Source organism: Cnephaeus nilssonii (assembly GCF_951640355.1).
Source record: "Cnephaeus nilssonii genome assembly, chromosome: X".
In the NCBI taxonomy this organism is placed as follows: Eukaryota; Metazoa; Chordata; class Mammalia; order Chiroptera; family Vespertilionidae; genus Cnephaeus; species Cnephaeus nilssonii.
In genome coordinates, this window is record NC_137071.1 from 127,503,626 (window position 1) to 127,525,149 (window position 21,524).

Below are 21,524 nucleotides of genomic sequence, written 5' to 3' on the forward strand. Positions count from 1 at the left end.
CAGCAAAAAAAAAAAAAAATGGAAGACAATAAAAAGTAAATAAATGTTAAGACTGTGTTTTTAGGGTGAAGGGATTGAGAAGTACAGATTGGTAGTTACAAAATAGTCATAAATAGTCATAGGGATGTAAAGTACAGCAGAGGGAATATAGTCAACAATATTTTAATAACTACATATGGGGCCAGGTGGGTACTGGAAATATCGGGGGAACACTTTATAAAGTATATGATTGCCTAATCACTATGCCATACACCTGAAACTATTATAAAATAATATTGAATGGAAACTGTAATTGAAAAAAATTAATTTTAAAAAAATAATAAAGTGAGATGCGCACACACACAAATAAAATAAAATGCACTTAATGGGCTACAGGTAAACTATGTGATATTTATGAAAATGAACTTTTATTGCATCCATCCTTAAAAAAAGATTACCTTTTAGGACTACCTGGAATGAGGAAGGAACACCATGCAAGACAGGAGATATAGAAGACAGAAAAGAAAGCTTAGACTTTTCTGATGAGAGAATACATTTTTCTAATTACAGATTAAAGGACACATAAAATACAAAGGACAAAAAGAGTTAGGGGGGGGAGCTATTGCAATGCAGCAAAGGGTTAATAACCCTAATGTACAAAGAGAGTCTACAGATTGATAAGAAAAGACAAATCACTCCAAAGAAAATTAGACAAAGGATTTGAAGACTGGCGGAAGTCAAAATCGAAATGGTCAACAAACAGAAAAACATCCTCAGTTGCACAAGTAGTTAGGAAAATGCACATTAAAGCAGTTCAATGCTACTAGCCCTTAGACTGGCGAAGGTTAAAGAGAGCATGGACATCCACTGCTGGAGATTTGCCTCAATGAATTCCTATTTTGCTGGTGAGAGCAGGACATGTTACAGTCTTTTGGGGGAGTGATTTGGCTGTATCTATTCAACAACAAAATACCCTTACCTGCATTTAATAATAAAAGTTCAAAATATAAGAAGCACAAATTGGTGCTGTGAAAACCTGACTTATCAACAATACAGAAGAAAATGATCAGGAAGGAGATACACATTTTAAAGGGCCCACGAACAAGCTTGTGAACCAATAAACACAGATGCCTAACACAACAACTGAAAAATTCAGTCTTCTTTTTTAAATATTTTTATTGTTGACTCTATTTTCCCCCATCACCCCCCACAATTTGCCTCCCTCCACCCTGTCCCCACCCCCCTAAGCCTTCACCACATTATTATCTGTGTCCATGGGTACACAGTCTTTTCAATCAAGAGATGACACATTTTTGAAAATTGGGCCCATGGGTTGCTTTTTTTTTTTTTTTTTTTACCTTATTTTTATTATTGATACAATTACAGATGTCCCCACTTCACTCTCTTTGCCCACCTCCACCCAGCCCCGGTCCCCCCTTCCCTTTTGCCATCACCACACTGTCATCTGTGCTTATGGTTTATGCATATATGTTCTTTGACTAACCCGTTCACCTTCTTTCACCCAGCCCCTCCCGCCCCACACCCCTCTGACAATGGACAGTCTGTCCCATGTGTCCATGTCTCTGGACTTAAGCCTTAAGGCGCGTTTCAAGACATTTCAAAGACAACATGTTCAGGCTGCAGGGCAATCAGGACAGCAGTCACCAACATCCGATTCACTGCGTGTTTGGGGAAATGGAAAATGGTGTGAGGAACTGTAAAATATTCTGCGCTCCCTCTCCATTCTTTCTTGGAGTCATTCATTCTGAGAACAGGATGCTGCGGACGGAGGAGGCCCAAAGCGTCAACTGCTCCTTCCGGCTGCATTTCAAACACCTGCGGATCAAAGCCAACTGCCGTGCAGCTGGAACTTGGTGCTCTTGTTCCTTCCCCTATAAAACTCCTCTGCCATTGTTGTTGTTAATCCTCAAACAAGGATATATTCTTTTTTAAAAAATATATATTTTATTGACTTTTCACAGAGAGGAAGGGAGAGGGGTAGAGAGTTAGAAACATTGATCAGCTGCCTCTTGCACACCCCCTACTGGGGATATGCCCGCAACCAAGGTACCTGCCCTTGACAGGAATCGAACCTGGGACCTTTCAGTCTGCAGGCCGACGCTCTATCCACTGAGCCACACCGGTTTCAGCGCAAGAATATAGTCTTTCCACTGATTTTTACAGAGAGTTTCCACTGGGCCGGGGATAGACGGAGGGACACATCGATTGGTTGCCTCACACTGGCACCCAGACGGGGGTGGGGGGTGGGGGGGGGCGGGGATGGTGCCTGCAATCAGAATCAAACCCTGGACCCTTGCGTGGGGGCGACGCTCTAACCATTGAGCGAACCGGCCAGGGCTCACAGCATGTTTGCAAGTTCGACAAGGGACTTCTAGATCATTCACGGGTCAAAAGGAGAAGAAAGCTACAAATGAGCACTTGAAATTGAACGCTAACGATAAGACATCAACACTTGGATCTTTACTGGTTGAACCTTCGCCTTCATGTTTCCAGAAGGAACCCAGAAAGGTGGAGTAACCGGTTTGTAAAAAGCGGAGGACAGGCCCGGGGACGGACGTCACCGGCCCCCAGGTGCTCCTCGCACAGATCCTAGGTGCCTCCCGCTCCCTCGCTGGAGCTCCCCGCCCAGAGGGGCTCCACTCCCGCGGGCGGATGACTTCCGCTTCCTGGCCCAAACCTGACACGTACTGCTCCCCGGTGGCGGCGACCCAGGGTCGGTGACAGCCGGGGATCGGGCGATGCCCTCGGCCGGCGGGTGGACCGAGGCGCCTGCAGGTGGGCACGAAGCGGCGCCCTGAGTTCTGGGCGCCAAATGGGGATCTTTCAGGCCCTTGAGCAGGGGCGGGGGGCGGGGCCGGGCCCATTTCCCCGGCGGCTCGGAGGGATGTTTGCAGCCGGCGTGGAGGCGGGGGCTGGCCGTTTTGGGGATACAGCTGAGTGCCAGCCCCTGCGTGCTGGGAGAGCACAGCGCCTGGCCTGAGCCTCGGCGATCGCTGGGGACAATACAGGGGAGAAGTCCGGTGGGCACATCCCGAGATCGGGCCCCGTTGGCTCCTGGGAAGTACCGCGCGGGTGGGGGGGGGGGGGTGGGGGAGAGATCGGGCTGGGGACCGCAGGCTCCCAGACAGAAATGACCACCCTTCCAAGATGGCGACTCCCAGGGAGAGCTTCCCAAGGGGACAGCCATGTCAGCTGCCTGACAAAAGTCGCTAAAGCAAATTGGAGAGTCCCCCTCTACTCCCCCCACACGCACACGCACTGAGATGTCGCGAGTGCGCCCGGTGCGACTGCAGATCACTCCCCAGGCGACACTGAGCATGTGCAGGATGAAAGAGTCCCCCCAGTGCACTTTTTAGGGCTCCTGGCCTGAGTTGAACAGGGGTGGCGACTAAGGGCCAGGAAAGCAGTCACGTGATTATGTGGGTTTTATCACCTGAATGTGGTCCTCAGTGATGGTACCCTGTAGGGTGAGCGATGGGGCTTCCCTGAGGTCACTTAGGAGGTGTGCAGAGTAAGTGGGAGGTCCTACCTACTTCTGCCCTTGATTTCTTTCTTTTCTTTTTGAAAAAAAATCTTATTTTTAAATTCCTAATTGAATGCTTATCTCATTAATGTTCAATCATTTTCTTTTATGATGTAATATAAGCATTAAGTTCATTATTTTCCCCCTGGGAACATTTGAGCTCCACGTCCCAAGTTTTGATATGTAACATGTTCACTATGGTTCCCTTCTAATGTTTTCTAATTTTTAAAAATATATATATTTTATTGATTTTTTACAGAGAGGAAGGGAGAGGGATAGAGAGGTAGAAACATTGATCAGCTGCCTCCTGCACACCTCCTACTGGGGATGTGCCCGCAACCAAGGTACATGCCGTTGACCCGAATCAAACCCAGGACCCTTGAGTCCGCAGGCCGACGCTCTATCCGCTGAGCCAAACCGGTTAGGGCAATGTTTTCTAATTTATGCTGTGGTTTTCTCTCTGACTCCTTAGTTACTTAGATATTTGATATCTCAAAAAGTTGACATTTTTGTTATTGATTTCACAGCTACAGAGAGAAACTGTCATCTAAGTGCTTATTAGGTGCAGGAATGGATGTTTTTAAGTTCAATACATACTACCAGATTACTTTCTAAAACTTGTAAAATTGGAACTCCCACCAGCAACCTATAAAACAGCTCATTCCAAGACCCTCTCCCACACTGAATGTTAATGCTTTTTAAATTTTCCTCATTCTCAGAGCCAAACACAATGATATCTAGCTTATTTTGATATGCATTTTCCTGCCAACTAGTGGTTGAACATCTTTTCCTCTTTATTAGCCACTGAAATGTACATATTTTTAAATTTTTTTCTATCCTTTGCTCTTTTTCCATTTGGGTGGCTTGTCTTTCTTACTAATTTGTGGATATTAACCTTGTGTCATTTCTTGTCATTATATTTCTTTTGTCTATATATTTATTTTTATAAAGTGTGTTTACATATAATTAGAAGGACTAATAATCTGATTAAATATGCTTTTATTCTTTGCAGGTTCTTAGTGTCTTTTCTTGCTTAGTGAGTTCTCCCCACTTCATGCTTAAAGAAATATATGCCTTAAATTTAACATTTTTGTTTAAAATTTTTAAATAATATTTCTTATGTTTTATTGTAATTCTAGGCTTGCTAAAATCCTAGTGAAATTTCTATTTAAATGGGTCATTCATTTTAAATATGTTTTAGAAAGAGGAAGGGAGAGGGATAGAGAGATAGAAACATCCATGAGGGAGAAATCTATTGGCTGCCTCCTGCACGCTCCCTACTGGGGATAGAGCCCACAACCTGGGCATCTGACCTGAATTGAACCATAACCTCCTGGTTCATGGGTCAATGCTCAAATGCTGAGCCACACCAGCTGGGCTATGGTTTTAATTTTTTAATTTTAAATATTTTTATTGACTTCAGAGAGGAAGGGAGAGGGAGAGAGGGATAGAAACATCAATGATGAGATCGAATCATTGATCAGCTGCCTACTGCATGCCCCCTACTAGGGATCAAGCCCGAAACCCAGGCATGTGCCCTTGACTGGAATCGAACCTGGGACCCTTCAGTCTGCAGGCCAATGCTCTATCCACTGAGCCAAACCAGCCAGGGCTATGGTTTTAATTTTTAAAGTTAAATTTTAATGCAACTGGAAGTTATTCTGGTGTGGGGTGTGAGATGGTATCAGTGTTTGTGTTTTCCATTTGGATGAAAAATTTGCCAGCACCAATCATTTAATGAATATCCCTTTCTAACTCAATTAAATGTTCATTGGGCCATGAGAGTTATTGGTTGGGACACTGAGGTGCTGAATGATTGATTCACCTGGGATCACCAGTCTTTGGGAGTCAGATTTCAGGGGCCTATAGGAGTCATTGACTTGCACCTGTGGACGTCGGTAATTGCAGGACTGTGTGAATTGAGAAATGATAGACCGGAAGGTCTATTATTGAGGAGTTTATGGGAGTCACTGATTCTATATATGGGCTGTGAGTTACAGGGTCCTCTAAGCAGTCAGGTTTGACCCCCAAGGAGCCTTTCAGCAGATCCATGGTTGCTTTTCTAAGGAAACCAGTTGGTGGCACCTTTGGGACATAGTTCTGTCAGGCAGTGTCAGTTAATGATTTGGGAGTCTGTGCAGACATGCTGGTTTTCAAAGCCCAGATGGGAATTGGAGGGAGCAGGACAGGCAATGAGTTTCCATTTTCATCTTTGGTGTAAGAGGGTGGGCTCTACAAGTTGCTCATGATGTGCATTGAATTAAACAGAAGATTGGTTTATGCACATGTGACATGGTCACCTCTCAGCTGAAGCACTATGCAGGCAGCAGGAAACAGAACTAATGTTTCTTGTGACTGTGCCTTATATAAAACTAGAGGCCCGACGCATGAAGATTCGTGCAAGAATGGGCCTTCCTTCCCCTGGCTGCCGGCACCACCTTCACTCCAGCCCAGAGCCACCTTTCTGCCTTCCCACACTGCCCAGAGGCCCAGAGCAGCTGGGGCGGTGTGGAACGCCTGCATTGTTGCCAACGCAAGCATCCCACCCTGCCCCCAGCAGCTCGGCGCCTGTATATGCAAATTAACCCACCATCTTTGTTGGGTGAATCTGCATACTCACTCCTGATTGGCTGGTGGGCGTTGCGAAGGTACAGTCAATTTGCATCTTACTCTTTTATTAGTGTAGATATCTTACAGCACAGTAGTTAAGAAAATGCACTTCGGAGCCAGGTATACCTGAGTTTATGTCCTTCCCCCTAATCTGAGTGATCTTGGAGCAAATTTCTTAGTATCTCTGAATGGCTCTATCTCATGGTAAATGGTAATAATAATAGTTCACAGGATGAGTGTGAAAATTAAGTGAGGTGCCCAGTAAAATATGCCTGCCATGTTATAATAGCAATATTTAATGAATGCTTGCATTCTAGGTGCTAAGTAAAAGTGAGTACTTTAGAAGCCTCACTTCATTTAACTGTAACAACCATATGAGACAGATATTTTTATCCTGTCTTAAGACGAAACTCAGGCAAAAGTGACTTCCCCAGAGTTGGAATTCAAATCCTCATTTCTTTTACAACAAATCTCAGGAGTTTTTCCCATATTCTACACTAATATTTGGTGTTGGTTTTACTGAACTTTTCTCACAGTGAACCATCCCTTGTTGCCCCCAGGAAGCATTTCTGAGGTGAATGTGAATAACTGACCATGTGGACACGCTTTCCAGGTTTCTTGGTGTCTCCTTGGATCTCCTGGACCAGACCCCACAGTGAAGGCTGTAAGAACTTCCTGCTGGTCCCAGAAGCTCTGGTTGAGTCCGCAGACCCTGCCTGGCCCTAGGCTCCTGGGAAGAGTGGAGTTGTCAGCAAGAGAGTCAGAGGGCTGAGGCTCAGCGGGAACATGCCGGCCAACCAGAGCTCTCCCCAGTGGACTTTGTCCCAGGCTGCAGAGGAACATGGCAGGTTGTGTGAGGTGAGAAGGGAGCGGACTCCAGGGGCGGGAATTCATTCAGTAAAGAGATACCCCCGACCTGTCACCAGGACCTCAGGGCAGGGGCAGGTGGGTTACAGGGACATCAGATTCCGGAATGGCTGCCCCTAAAACAGATCACTATCCTCCTGCTGTGGGAGCATCACGTGGCTCATGTCCCATACTCAGAGGAAAATGTGATGTGTCTGATGGAGGAAAGGTGGGACAGGAGGGTCAGCACCACACCTGGAGGGGACAGACCCTTCACTCTCCACTGGCTCTTTGCAGATGCTCAGCCAATCCCCACTAGAGCCCCATTTTCCTCTGGTCTCTGAGGATTTGCTGATTTCTCCTCTATCCTGATCTAAGACAGAAAAATCACTTTTCTTTCGGTAGTAGGGCGACCACAGTCTCCAGGGCCTTTCTAGTTTTTTCTCCTTCCAAAGATGAACGAAAAGGCCTGAAAAGGGACTTGACTGCAACCCAGTCTCCAGAGCATGTCCTCCACCCTCGCCACACTGCAGCCCAGACCAAGTATCCCACCAAAAGTTCCCCTGGAGATTCTATGAACAGAGGAAGACGATGACAGAGCCAGACCCTACCAGACAGCCCCCTCCTTCAGACTGTCCTGTGGACGCTGTCACCTATGGGATAGGCTCATTGTCACAGAAGCTCAAGGGCATGTGGTAATTAGGATAATATTAAATTTTTTAAAGTTATTTTTATTATTTCATAATTTGACAATAAAATGTTAGAAAATTCAGGTAAGCAACTACAAGAGAATAAAACATTACTTGTAAAACACTGCCTCTAATTATCCAGTGTTAACATATAGCTCTATTCCCTTTCAGCGGTTTTCCCCTTTGTATGTGCATGAGTGCATGTGTGGGGGTATATGTGTGAGGCTGTGATTGTACATACATACCGTACACATATACATTATATAGCTCCAGTTTATACAGTATTTGGTTGCCTCCATTTTAACTTGGCAGTTTAACATAATTTTCTAGGCAATACGTATTTTTCTTCATGTACACATAATGCATAGCATTATGTCTTTTGGATAAACTATAATTAATTTAAGCAGTCTACTATATATGCATTTAAAGTGTTTCAGGGTTTCTGTTGTGATTAAAACTGCTGTGGTGAAATTTCTACACTTACGTAAATCGTTTTGCCCAAGTCACTGAAATTATGGTATATTTTGAGTCATACCTTTTCAGCCCCACACTCTCTCTCCTCTACCTCTGGAATTCTGATGACGTGAATGCCAGATCTTTGCTTATAGTCTCACAGGTCCCTGAAACCCTGCTCATTTTTTTCCAGTCAATTTTCCTTCTGTTGTTCAGATTGGATTATTTTTACTTTCCTATTGTCAGGTTCTCTGATTCTTAACTATGTGTCCTCTCTATTCTGCTATCGGGCTCATCCACTGAGTTTTTAAATTTTGGGTATTGTATTTTTTTCAGTTCTAAAATTTCCATTCAGGTCTCTTTTATCTTTGTTTTTATTTTTTTAATCCTCACCCAAGGATATTTTTCCATTGATTTTTAGAGAGAGTGGAAGAGAGAGGGAAAGACAGAGAGAAATATCAATGTGAGAGAAACACATTGATTGGTTGTCTCCTGCACATGCCTTGACCAGGGCCCGGTCCTGGAAGGAGCCTGCAACAAGGTACATGCCCTTAACCAGAATTGAACCTGGGACCCTTCAGTCCGCAGGCCAATGCTCTATTCACTGAGCCAAACTGGCTAGGGCCATTCAGTTCTCTTTTATATCTTATGTTTTTTTGCTGAGACATTCTATTTTTGCATTTATTTTAAGTATATGGAAGCATTTTTATGATGGCTACTTTCAAAATCTTGTCAGATAATTCTAACATCTGTGTCATCTCCGTGTTTGTGTCTATTGATTGACTTCTCTTATTCAAGTTGAGATTTTTCTGCTTCTTCACATTGATGCCTGATTTTCAATTAGGTCCTGGATATTTGGGGAAGTATGAAACTCTAGATATTACTTCAATCTTGTGTTGAGCAGGCCCCCTGACTCTATTCTGCTAGAAAAGGAGAATCTGCTCCTTAATGCCTGATGGAGGCGGAAGTTCAGATTTCCCACGAGGCCTCCTCTGACATCCCAGAAGGGAATGAGCACCTTGACGCTGCTGGGCGGGGATGGAATACCAGGCTCTCCACCAGGTGGAAAGGAAGAAGGGACCTCCTTACTGGCTGGAGGTGGAAATCCAACATCCCCACTTAGCCTAAATTGACACTATGGAGAAGAGGCTTCATTACCCTCAGGAAAGGATGAAAGTCGAGGCTCCCCACTCAGCCTTTGCTGATGGGAATGGTGGTGGGGCCCCAGTTTTTCCTGTGGTGCTTGGCTGGAGTAGAGCAGTTATTATCGAAAAATGTCTCTCCTGCTCCATTGCCCTTTTCCTGGTACTTTGGCTAGAGAGAGCAGTCTTTCTTGGGGCAGTTTTTGTGACGATTGGCATTCTGGGCTGCCAGTTACCACAGCACTTAGTCCAGTATACACTGAGTGGCCAGATGATGATGATCTCTGAACGCATAATAATCTGGCCACTCAGCGTATATATAATAAAAGGCTAATATACAAATTGTCCCCTCGACCAGGAGTTCGACCAGCAGGCAGGCCGGCCAACCGCCCATGTCCCCTCCCCCTGGCCAGGCTGGCCGGACCCCACCCATGCACGAATTCATGCACCGGGCCTCTAATATATATATACACTGAGTGGCCAGGTTATTATGCGTTCAGAGATCATCATAATCTGGCCACTCAGTGTAGATGGGACTAACAGAAAACTCAGGAAAATCGCTGCTGTGGCAGTCCTCAGGCTCCTAGGTCCCTAGCCAGTTTGCCTTCGTCTCTCCAACTGACAGAGTGTTCTTATCTTTGTTTTACATATAATGCCCAGGGCTTTGAGCTGTACTTAGCAAGCTGAAGCAAGGAAAAAACATGCCTATTCCATTTTGGTCCCATTGGTAAATTTTTAAAAAAATATATATGTTTTTATTGATTTCAGAGAGGAAGGGAGAGGGAAAGAGAGACAGAAACATCAATGATGAGAGAGAATCATGGATCGGCTGCCTCCTGCACGCCCCCCACAGGGGATCCGAGCCCATAACCCGGGCATGTGCCCTTGACCAGAATCGAACCCAGAACCTTTCAGTCCACAGGCCGATGCTCTATCCACTGAGCCAAACCAGCTAGGGCCCATTGGTAATTTTTAAGTTACACTTTTTGAACAGTTAATTCATTAATTTGGTTCTCTTCCCAACACCCCAGGTCTCCCTAGCACAGGAAACCATTCTTGGTTAGTTTGTGCGTGGGTCCAGTGGGGTATATGCTTAGAGATTATGCAAATAAAAACAACAAAGAAAATTTCCTTAACATTTTTCCATAAAGATGGTTGATACTGTTACTGTTCTATTAAACACTGATTTTTAAAAATTACTGTTAATTTGTACTTTTTTATCATGAAATATTACACACGTTTTGAATAATGCTGCTATAAATATTTCGAACATGTCTTCCACTGCATATGTGCACATATTCCAATTGGGCATATTTCCATGAGTGGAATCACTGTGTCCTAGTGTATGCATGTCTTCAACATTACCAGATGAAGCCAAAATGCTTTCAAGTATGGTTGTACCAATTTACTGCCATCAGATAGTTCTGTGAGAGTTCTCATTGCACCATCTTGTCTTCATCACTTCATATTCAGTCCTTTTCACTGAAGACATTCTAGGGGTTGTGTAGTGGTTGGAATTTGCATTCCCTGGTTAACTAAGGAGGTTAAACCCTTTTGTGTGCCTATTGATGTTTTGGATTTCCTCTTTTGCAAAATGCCTGTTGAAATCCTTTGCCCATTATTCTACTGGGTGGTCTCTTTTCTTCCTATTGGTTTGTGAGAGTTGTTTACATCCTCTAAATAGGAGTCTTTGTCAGTAATGTGTGTTGCAGATACCTTCTATTCGGTAACTTTCCTTTTTTGTCTTATAATGTTGTCTTTTAATGTTGTCTTTTAAATGAATAGAAGTTTTAAACTTCATTGTAGACAGGCTTATCCATTTTTTTCTTATAGTTAATGTTTTTTTTGCATCTTGTCTGTGAATTATTTTCATAGTCCAAGATCATGAAGATATTTGCCTAAATTATCTTTTAAAGGCTTTCTTGTTTGCATTTGCCCCATACATTTCTTTTTTAAATATATACATACTTTAAAAATATATATATTGATTGCAGAGAGGAAGAGAGAGGGAGAGAGAGTTAGAAACATTAATGATGAGAGAGAATCATTGATCTGCTGCCTCCTACACACCCCCACACGGGGGATTGAGCCTGCAACCCAGGCATATGTCCTTGGCCAGAATTGAACCCTTCAGTCCACAGACCAATCCTCTATCCACTGAGCCAAACCAGCTAGGGCCATGCATTTCTTCCAAATGCCTGTAGCACCCTTTGTGTCCTAAGTTGGTGTCCAAGTTTTTAATTTTTTCTGTCTTATTCAACTCTATTGTCATTGCCTAGCACAGAATTGATCAGCAAATGTATCTAGTTCCTACATTAATTAGAGGACTTAAAGAGAATCTATCTTGCCCTAACCAGTTTGGCTCAGTGGATAGAGTGTCGGCCTGCCGACTGAAGGGTCCCAGGTTCGATTCCGGTCAAGGGCATGTACCTTGGTTGCGGGCACATCCCCAGTGGGGGGTGTGCAGGAGGCAGCTGATCAATGTTTCTCTCTCATCGATGTTTCTAACTCTCTATCCCTCTCCCTTCCTCTCTGTAAAAAATCAATTAAATATATATTTTTTTAAAAAGAGAGAGGATCTATCTTGACCCTCATTTTTGAAAAAATGAATGACTGAATATTCAAATAAATGAATGAATGTAGTACACAATGAATGTCAAGCTACTTCAATAAGCTTTTTCTCTCACAAAATAAAATGCAAAACTAGGTACTGAGTGAAAATCCTACATGATAATCATGGTAAAAGTCATGAAAAACAACTTCCTATTTATCTTCCCTCTATCCCCTCTCCCCCCCCCCCCCCCCCCCCCCCCCGCCCGCCGGTGCTGACCATGTTTTGAACAGGATTGTGTTGTTACAGGTCCCATTGTCATTCGAGGATGTGACTGTGGACTTCAGCAGAGATGAATGGCAGCACTTGGACCCTGCTCAGAGATGCCTGTACCGGGACGTGACACTGGAGAACTACAGCCACCTGCTCTCAGTGGGTAAGCACAGCCGACCTATGTGTCTGCCAGGGCCTCAGTGAGGCTATTTCCATCCTCAGCTGCTGAGTGCTCTGGGGCATCTCAAGTGTGTAATGATGTCCTTTTTTATTTGTCCAGATTCTTCGGTCTGTTTTGAGCATTATTATTATTACTCTATTCCCAGTGAAATGTGATTACTTTTCTGAAGAACAAATGGAAGTACCATGGAAAGGTCCCTGAAACCCATTTAGCTGGACCCAATCTTTATCATGTCTATTAACAGGGTACCAAGTTCCCAAACCAGAGGTCATCTTCAAGTTGGAGCAAGGCGAGGGACCATGGACGTTGGAGGGGGAAACCCCACATCAGAGCTGCTCAGGTGAGTAAGTGTAATCCATACAGATGTGGGAACATGGAAGTAAATCTCACTTTTGTAGGAGAGGTTGGTACCTTTCAAAGGCTGTGAAGATAACCTGTCTTAGAAATTCTAAACTTTTGGACTTGCTTGAGGGATAGTTGACAGAAGCTCCTCTGATACCTAAATGCCATCTCCATCTATGACCCCTGCCACATCTATTGTCTTTTTCTCTTGGCTTTTTTCTTTAAATATGTTTTTATTGATTTCAGAGAGGAAGGGAGAGGGAGAGAGAGATAGAAACATCAATGATGAGAGAGAATCATTGATCAGCTGCCTCCTGCACGTCCCCTGCTGGGGATCGAGCCCACAACCCAGGCATGTGTCCTTGACCAGAATCAAACCCAGGACCTCTATCCACTGAGCCAAACTAGCTAGGGCTTCTCTTGGCTTTTTGACAAGAAAGCTGTCTCTAATTCTGTACCCTGGATCATATACATACCACGTTATTTTATCTAGAACCTCTTTATACTCCACCTCCACCCCCCTTATCTTAGATTCTGTCCTTGCACATTTAGGTATTTTTTGGTAAGAGAACATTTGGTAAATTACAGAAGTAGAAGTAATTCCTAGAAGAAATGGCTTAGGAAATGAGTTATTGAGGTAAAGAAAGGGCCCTTTGGGGCTTGGGAGTGAAGAAGCTAATGGTAACGTGCCTAGGGCAGGGAGCAGGAGAGGGAAGGGAAAGAGAAAGGCACAGGTGTGCTCCCTGGAGGGGGAGCGCCCATTCAGGTATTTTTAAATTTCTTCCCTTTTATTCCAGTTCTCCATACCCATTACATATGTCTCCTCCCATGGGCAACTGGTCTAATGTATTTGATCTTTGTGTTTGTATGGTATTCTCTTAAAGTCTGAAGTATGGGTTTGTGAGTATATAGTTTTAGTATGTATACATTACACTGTACTATGTGTCTTCATTCTATTCCTTTTTTCACTTATTATCTCTTGTCTTTTTTATGATAACCATTCTGGACCTGTTGTTCATCTGTATGTCTTCTTGGAAAACTTTCCATTCAGTTCCTTGGCCATTTTCAAGTCAAGTTGGGTTTGGGGATTAGTGTTTGTTGGTTTGTTTTTCTATTGCATTATGTGAGTTCTTTGTATATTTTGGATATTAACCTTTTATCATATGTATGACTTGCAAATATTTTCTCTCATTTCATAAGTTGCCCTACATTTTGCAGATTGTTTCTTTTGCTGTGCGTTTTCTTCATGTCTAGTGCATTTATTGTCTTCCCTGAATCTAACTCTATTCTGTGCTCTGTTTGTTCAGATGATGATTTACACCCTGTGATCAGATTTCACTGTTCCATGAAATAGCCCTTAATTACTTCGGCATATATGGCTCTTTCCTTTTTCTCCTCCTCCATCTCACAGGAACTTAGAGAAAAACACAGGATTTTACACTTTGTGGTAACTGAGGCTTTTGCCTCTGTTTTTAGAATGTTCACAGAATTAAGAACTTGATTCTGTTGTATAATTCAGGGTCTGATTGGGAGAGAGAAACTGGGGAAGTTGAACATCAAGAATTATTCGTGCCCTGGCCGGTGTTGCTAAGTGGTTAGAGCATTGGCCCACTGATCAAAGGGTCCTAGGTTGGATTCCCAGTCAAGGGCACATACCTCGGTTGCTGGTTCATCCCTGCTCATGGTCAAAGTTAATGCGGGAGGCAACCAATGGATATGTCTCTCTCACATCTATATTTCTCTCTCTCTCCCTCCCCCTTCTTCCTCCCTCCTGCTCTCTCTAAAAGTCAATGGAAAAAATATCCAGAGAAAAAGAATTATTAACTATAGTGGTTTTGGAGTAACAAGGGATGGTTAGTAAAAGTAAAGAGTACTCTAAAGAATAAAGGAATAGCCGAAACTGGTTTGGCTCAGTGGATAGAGCGTCGGCCTGCGGACTCAAGGGTCCCAGGTTCGATTCCGGTCAAGAGCATGTACCTTGGCTGCGGGCACATCCCCAGTAGGGGGTGTGCAAGAGGCAGCTGATCGATGTTTCTCTCTCATCAATGTTTCTAACTCTCTATCCCTCTCTCTTCCTCTCTGTAAAAAATCAATAAAATATATTTTTTTAAAAAAAGAATAAAGGAATAGTGGGAATAACCTCTACTATTGTGATGGAGCACCCAAGCAAATGCCTCCCCTGCTTCCAAGGGATGCAATCCAGACTTCGTTGGGAGGGCACTGCATGGTTCATGGCATGGCAGAAGAGTTGCTGTGGTGCCATGTTGACAGAACTTGCTAAACATCTGACTTCTGGGGTTCCAGAGAAAACTGACCATGGGGAAGTGACTTTCTGGAGGTATTCCACTCCCAATCATCTGAGAGGGGTGCAAAGGTAAACCCCTGGGTGCTGCAGGAGCTGGGTGCTGAAGTCACCCATTACAGACAGGAGCTGAGCTCTAGAGAAGCATCCCACACTGCAAGACCTGGTTGCTGGGGAAGCTGCATGTGTATCAGAAGCCAGGTGTTAGCAAAGCCACCCACACTGCAGGAGCCTGGTGCTGGACAAGCTGCCCTTGTTGAAAGTGTGCTGAGTGAGCCCACTAGAATCAGGAAGCAAACCCCCTTCCTTCTGCAATGTCTCTCCATTACCCTCTAATGACCAAGCTCATCATTGTACCAGCTGGCAAAGGAAAAACACACTTAAAGAGACCCAGATCCATTTTTGTAGAGTGGACAAGAAAGCATAAATTTGAAGTTGAGAGGCAATAAATTGATAGCTGGCAAACTTATTATTCCATTTTCTGAAATGAAACATGGAGCTTGTTTAGTAAATTTTAACTTACATTTATTGAATTTGGGGGGATAGAGGAGGATATTTTGCTGTCTTCGGAAGGATTTTTCAAGTGTCTGCTAAGACTATAGAATATATTTAGAAAGGGAAGACAACTGCATGCACTGTTAATAATTTCTGTCTTTGTGTATTAATTCTTTCTGCTATAACACCAAACTGTGCCACTTTGCGTATCAATATGTATGGTACCATATTTCTTTATATGTTCATAGCAGAAACAACCTCCCTAGAGGTGTGCTGAAATGAGAACTAATATCAAGGACAATCCATTTTGAACATACACAGAGGAATAAAACAATAAGCTTAATATAAATGTACTAGAGGCCCGGTGTACAAAATTTGTGCATTGGAGGGGGGGGGTGTCCCTCAGCCCAGCCTGCACCCTCTCACAATCCGGGACTGCTGGCTCGTAACTGTTCGCCTGCCTGCCTGCCTGATTGCCCCTAACTGCTTCTGCCTGCCAGCCTGATCACCCCCTAACTTCTCCCCTGCCAGCCTGATTGATGCCTAACTGCTCCCCTGCTAGCCCGATTGCCCCCAACTGCCCTCCCCTGCTGGCCTGGTCACCCCTAACTTCCCTCCTCTGCTGGCCCGGTCACCCCTAACTGCCCTCCCCTGCAGGTCTGGTCCCCCCCCAATTGCCCTCCCCTGCCAGCCCGGTCACCCCCAACTGCCCTCCCCTGCTGGCCATCTTGTGGTGGTCATCTTGTGGTGACCATCTTGTGATGACATGGGAGCAGTCATCTTGTGATGACATAGGGCAGCCATCTTGTGATGACATGAGGAGCCATCTTGTGGCAGCTATTTTGTGACAACATGGGGGCAGCCATCTTGTGATGATGTGAGGGTGAGATGCCACCTAGGCTTTTATTAGTATAGATATCCTCTCATATAAGAATTCTGAGGTGAATAGGTTCATTCAAAAAGACAACTCTAACCCTGATGCATCACTCAGGAACCATGTTCCAAATCATTGTTCTGCCATCTCCTAGGGCATTGTTGTCAGTTGTGTGGTTAATGTTGGGTCATTGTTGTGTCCAGTGGGAAGGGAAAGGAGGAATAGAGAAGATTTGCCCACTGTCTTAAGGTCTCACCTGGAAGTGGCACATATTACTTCTGCTTATACTCCACTGGTGAGAACAAAGTGAAGCTGGTCAATATAATGCTCAGCTGCATTCTGTTCCTATAAAAGGAGAGGTAAATAGATTTTGGTGGATGGCTTGAAGTTTCTGCCATAGATGGCTTTCCCTCTCTTATTTTATACTTGTTAAAAGCATATATTCAGCCCAGCCTGGCATGGCTCAGTGGTTGAGCATCGACCTATGAACCAGGAGTTCATGGTTCAACTCCCAGTCAGAGCACATGCCCAGGTTGTGGGCTCGATCCCCAGTGATGGGTATGCAGTAGGCAGCCGATCAGTGATTCTCTCTCATCATTGATGTTTCTATCTCTTTCTCCCTCTCCCTTCCTCTCTGAAATCAATAAAAATGTATTTAAAAAAGAAAATCTTCACCACATTTAGCATCATCCCTACTCCCACTTGACTGCCACCAGTCACCTTCCAGTTTCCACCGGGAAAATTTGCAGCTGGCTACCGAGTTGGAGAACAGATACCTATTTACTGTTTGTCTATGTCAAGATGGCTGGTGTTGTAAGAGTTTTTCCTATAGATATAAAGGAATTTATATCTATAAATTATAAATCCCATGAATGCAATAACAGTTTAATGTTGATGCTCATAATGGTTCAGAGAGAAAAGCAAGAAGAATCAGAGAGATTAGTAAGGTTTTAAAGCTGATATATGATAAGAACATACAATCTGAAATATTTCTTGTATTTCAGGCTTCCTTTTAAAAGACTTCAGTTTCTTCTTCTGGTTTCTCTACTCACTGTCCAGACCTCCTACTAGTGAATATGGATTCCCAGGTTTCAAATCCCATCTCTTTCACTTATTAAGCTATTTGATCTTCAGCAACTTATATAACTTCTCTGTGTTTCTCTTGTCTTATCTGTGAAACATGATGGATAATGATAGCTACCTCTTTAGAGTTCAGTGAGGATTAAATGAACTGTTTTAAGTAAAGCACTTGGAACAGTGGTGCCCAGTTCACCACAAATATTAGATATAGTTTTGCATATAGTGAGTGTTCTAGAAGGATTTTATATTACTACATTATTACTATTTTCAATATTGTCATATGAACTTTGTGTTCATCCTGTCTGAACTACACATACCCGCTATCCTCTGCTAATTGTTCTTTGAGTTATTTTCATTTTATCTTTTTCTTTTTAGATAAGAATATTGGGAAAACCCAACAACAGAGAATTTCTGGAGAAGTTTCATTCCACTGTGAGAAATTTGGTCAAACCATAGAAGATGATTCATTGTGTTCCATTTTAGAAGAATTGTGGCAAGATAATGACCAGCTAGAGAGATTTCAGGAAAACCAAAATAATGCTGTAAGTCATGTGAAAGTATTCATTAAAGAGAGGGGCTATGAATATAAAAATATTGAAAAAATAATTCATGTGAGTACCAAGCTTGTTCCTTCGATTAAAAGACTCAATAAATGTGACATATTTGGAAAGAGTTTGAAGAATACTTTAAACTTGCATAATCATAATAAAAGCCATGCAACATTGAATCTTGACAAGATTTTTGGAAATGGCAACAATTTTGCCCATAGCTCTTCCTGTACTAAGAATGAGAATGCTAATAATACAGGAGCAAATGCTTGTGAACATAATCAATGTGGAAAACATCTTGGCCACAAGCAAGTTCTCATCCACCATCAGAAAATTCATACTGGGGGGAAACTTTATGTATGTACTGAGTATGTAAAGAACTTCACCCAGAAGCCAGATGTCTTTGAGCATCAGAAAATTCATGCTGGAGAAAAAGCCCATGAATGCAACAACAGTGAGAAAGTCTTCACTCAGAAGCCCCAAATTGATGTAGCTCAGTGTATTTATACAAGAGAAAAACCCTATATATGCACTCAATGTGGGAAGGCTTTTACTCTTAAGTCAAACCTCATTACACATCAGAAAATTCATACTGGGCAGAAACCCTACAAATGCAGTGAGTGTGGAAAGGCCTTTTTCCACAGATCATATCTCTTTAGACATATGAGAATTCATACAGGAGAAAAACCTTATGAATGCAGCGAATGTGGAAGAGGCTTCTCCCAGAATTCAGACCTCAATATACATCAGAAAACTCATACTGGAGAGAAACTCTGTGCATGCAGTGAATGTGGAAAAGCCTTCACAAGAAAATCAGCACTCAGGATGCATCAAAGAATTCACACAGGAGAGAAACCCTATGTATGCACTGAATGTGGGAAGGCCTTCATCCAGAAATCACATTTCAATACACACCAGAGAATTCACACTGGAGAGAAGCCTTATGAATGCAGTGACTGTGGGAAATCATTCACTAAGAAATCACAGCTCCATGTGCATCGAAGAATTCACACAGGAGAAAAGCCCTATATATGTGCCGAATGTGGAAAGGTCTTTACTCATAGGACAAATCTCACTACACATCAAAAAACTCATACCGGAGAGAAACCCTATACATGTGCTGAATGTGGGAAGGCTTTCAGTGATCAATCAAATCTCATTAAACACCAGAAAACTCATATTGGAGAGAAACCCTATAAATGCAATGGCTGTGGAAAAGCCTTCATATGGAAGTCCCGCCTCACTATCCATCAGAAATCTCATATTGGAGAGAGACACTATGAATGCAATGAGTGTGGGAAAGCCTTTATCCAAAAATCAACACTAAGTGTGCATCAGAGAATCCACACAGGAGAGAAGCCCTATGTTTGTCCTGACTGTGGGAAGGCCTTCATCCAGAAATCACACTTCACTGCACATCATAGAATTCATACTGGAGAGAAGCCTTATGAATGCAGTGACTGTGGGAAGTGCTTCACTAAGAAGTCACAGCTCCATGTGCATCAGAAAATTCACACAGGAGAGAAACCCAATATATGTGCTGAATGTGGAAAAGCATTCGCTGACAGGTCAAATCTCATAACACACCAGAAAATCCATACTAGAGAGAAACCCTATAAATGCAGTGACTGTGGAAAAACCTTCACCTGGAAGTCACGCCTCACTATCCATCAAAAATCTCATACTGGAGAGCGACAATACGAATGCAGTAAATGTGGGAAAGCTTTCATTCAGAAAGCAACACTAAATGTGCATCAGATAATTCATACAGGAAAGAAACCTTATGCTTGTACAGAATGTCAGAAGGCCTTCACTAATAGATCAAATCTCATTAAACACCAGAAAACTCATAGTAGAGAAAAAGTCTATAAAGGTAATGACTGAAAAAGCCTTCATCTGGGAATTATTCTCTCTCATCATTGATGTTTCTCGCTCGCTCACTCTCTCTTTCGCTCTCTCTCCCCCCCATTCCTCTCTGAAATCAATAAAAATATATTTTTAAAAAATCATATGGTGCCCTAGCCTGTTTGGCTCAGTGGATAGAGCATCAGCCTGCAGACTGAAGGGTCCCAGGTTTGATTCCAGCCAAGGGCACATGCCTGGGTTTCGGGCTTGACCCCCAGTAGGGGGCGTGCAGGAGGCAGCCGATCAATGATTCTCTCTCATCATTGATGTTTCTGTCTCTCTTTCCTTCTCTCTTCCTCTCTGAAATCAATAAAAATATATTTTTAAAAAATCATATGGTAACTCTATGTTTAACAATTGCACATATTAAAAGAACAGCCAACAAACCAATGTACAGAGATCAGAGAACAATGATTGGTCCTAACAGATGAAATCTCATTAAACACCAGAAAACTCATAGTAGAGAAAAACTCTATAAAGGCAGTGATTGAAAAAGCCTTCATCTGGGTGTACATCATACGTCTCAGCGGGGAAGAGGAGTGCCTGATGCTGAAATAATTGTGTAGGGGGAAGTAGATATGACAGGATACAGGTGATGTGAACAGGAAGCAAACAAGGTCAAGAATCCCCCAAATCCAAGTAACTGCATCACCATAGTTGATACGCAAGTATATGTGTACGGAGACTCTTCGATAAAGTTTTTGGGCAATAGACTTTTTGCTTTCATACAGGGACCCCTCAAGCTCCTACATATGGTAGAAATAGAGACCTCAGGAGATTATTTGTAATTTCTAATGTATCACTTTATGGATAAAGGGCTTTATAAATTTAGCACTGGTTAGTTCTTCATACCCTGGAATGTAAAGGTATTAAATACTCGCCAATTTTTTTTTCAAATTTCTAAGGTGGGAAAAAAGTTTTCATTGTCCATATATCTGCAGGGCACTGAAGTCAAGGCAAAAACCTACTTGGGAATGCAGATCTGTGAGAAGACAGAAGTTTTTGTGATCATTGACATTTAAGACACAGAAAAGACTGCCATGAGGAACTGTTCTTTCTCTTCCCTGTGATAAGTTACCATGGTATATTTTTAAAAAATGAAATAGAATTGTAAAAATTAAGTCTGACTTTATGCATTGGTAAATTAGGCAAAGCTCTAGCTTATGGTACGGGAATATAGTTATTAAATGTTGCACACATCCAAAGGTGACAATTGTTCCCTCATTAATTCCATGCTATGGCAGCAAGTGATGATTCACACCCAAAGAAACTGCGTATCTTCTAACCTGTACCCCCAAAGCTATCACTTATGCAAGTTGCAGACCACAGTCTTCTTATCCCTTTAGTGACTGACCCTGAGTCCCAAGACTCTGGACGTTCAGTCTCATCCACTGAAGCCTTTGCTTTCTTTGAGACTCTCGTTTGAAAAAAAAAAAAATGAGTGAGAAATTGGGTTTCAATACATAGCGTTTTGGGATTTTGTTTTTCCAATTTCGTTAAGATATATACATTTTCTTTTTTAATATATTTTTTATTGACTACAGAGAGGAAGGGAGAGGGAGAGAGAGATAGAAACATCAATGATGAGAGAAAAATCATTGATTGGCTGCCCCCTGCACACCTCCCACTGGGGACTGAGCCTCAACCCAGGCATGAGTCCTGACCCGGAATCAAACTGAGACCTCCTGGTTCATAGGTCGACGCACAACC

The 21,524-nt window shown here is 42.9% G+C and overlaps 1 protein-coding gene across 3 annotated transcripts; it reads left to right on the forward strand.

The window, feature by feature from the left end:
- Positions 1-2,566: 2,566 nt before the first annotated feature.
- ZNF41 (zinc finger protein 41) lies at positions 2,567-20,942 on the forward strand. 3 transcript variants are annotated; one of them, XM_079764946.1, is made up of 6 exons: positions 2,567-2,775; positions 6,747-6,991; positions 12,124-12,250; positions 12,513-12,608; positions 17,737-17,903; positions 20,756-20,942. In XM_079764946.1, the coding sequence occupies exons 2-6, from the start codon at positions 6,920-6,922 to the stop codon at positions 20,834-20,836; spliced, it is 543 nt and encodes a 180-aa protein (XP_079621072.1). In that variant the 5' UTR covers positions 2,567-2,775; positions 6,747-6,919; the 3' UTR covers positions 20,837-20,942. The 3 variants fall into 3 exon arrangements, with proteins under 3 accessions (XP_079621072.1, XP_079621070.1, XP_079621071.1); XM_079764944.1 differs by lacking the exon at positions 20,756-20,942 and having other exon boundaries at positions 17,737-20,548; XM_079764945.1 differs by lacking the exons at positions 2,567-2,775; positions 20,756-20,942 and adding an exon at positions 2,882-3,020 and having other exon boundaries at positions 17,737-20,548.
- The last annotated feature ends 582 nt before the right edge of the window (positions 20,943-21,524 follow it).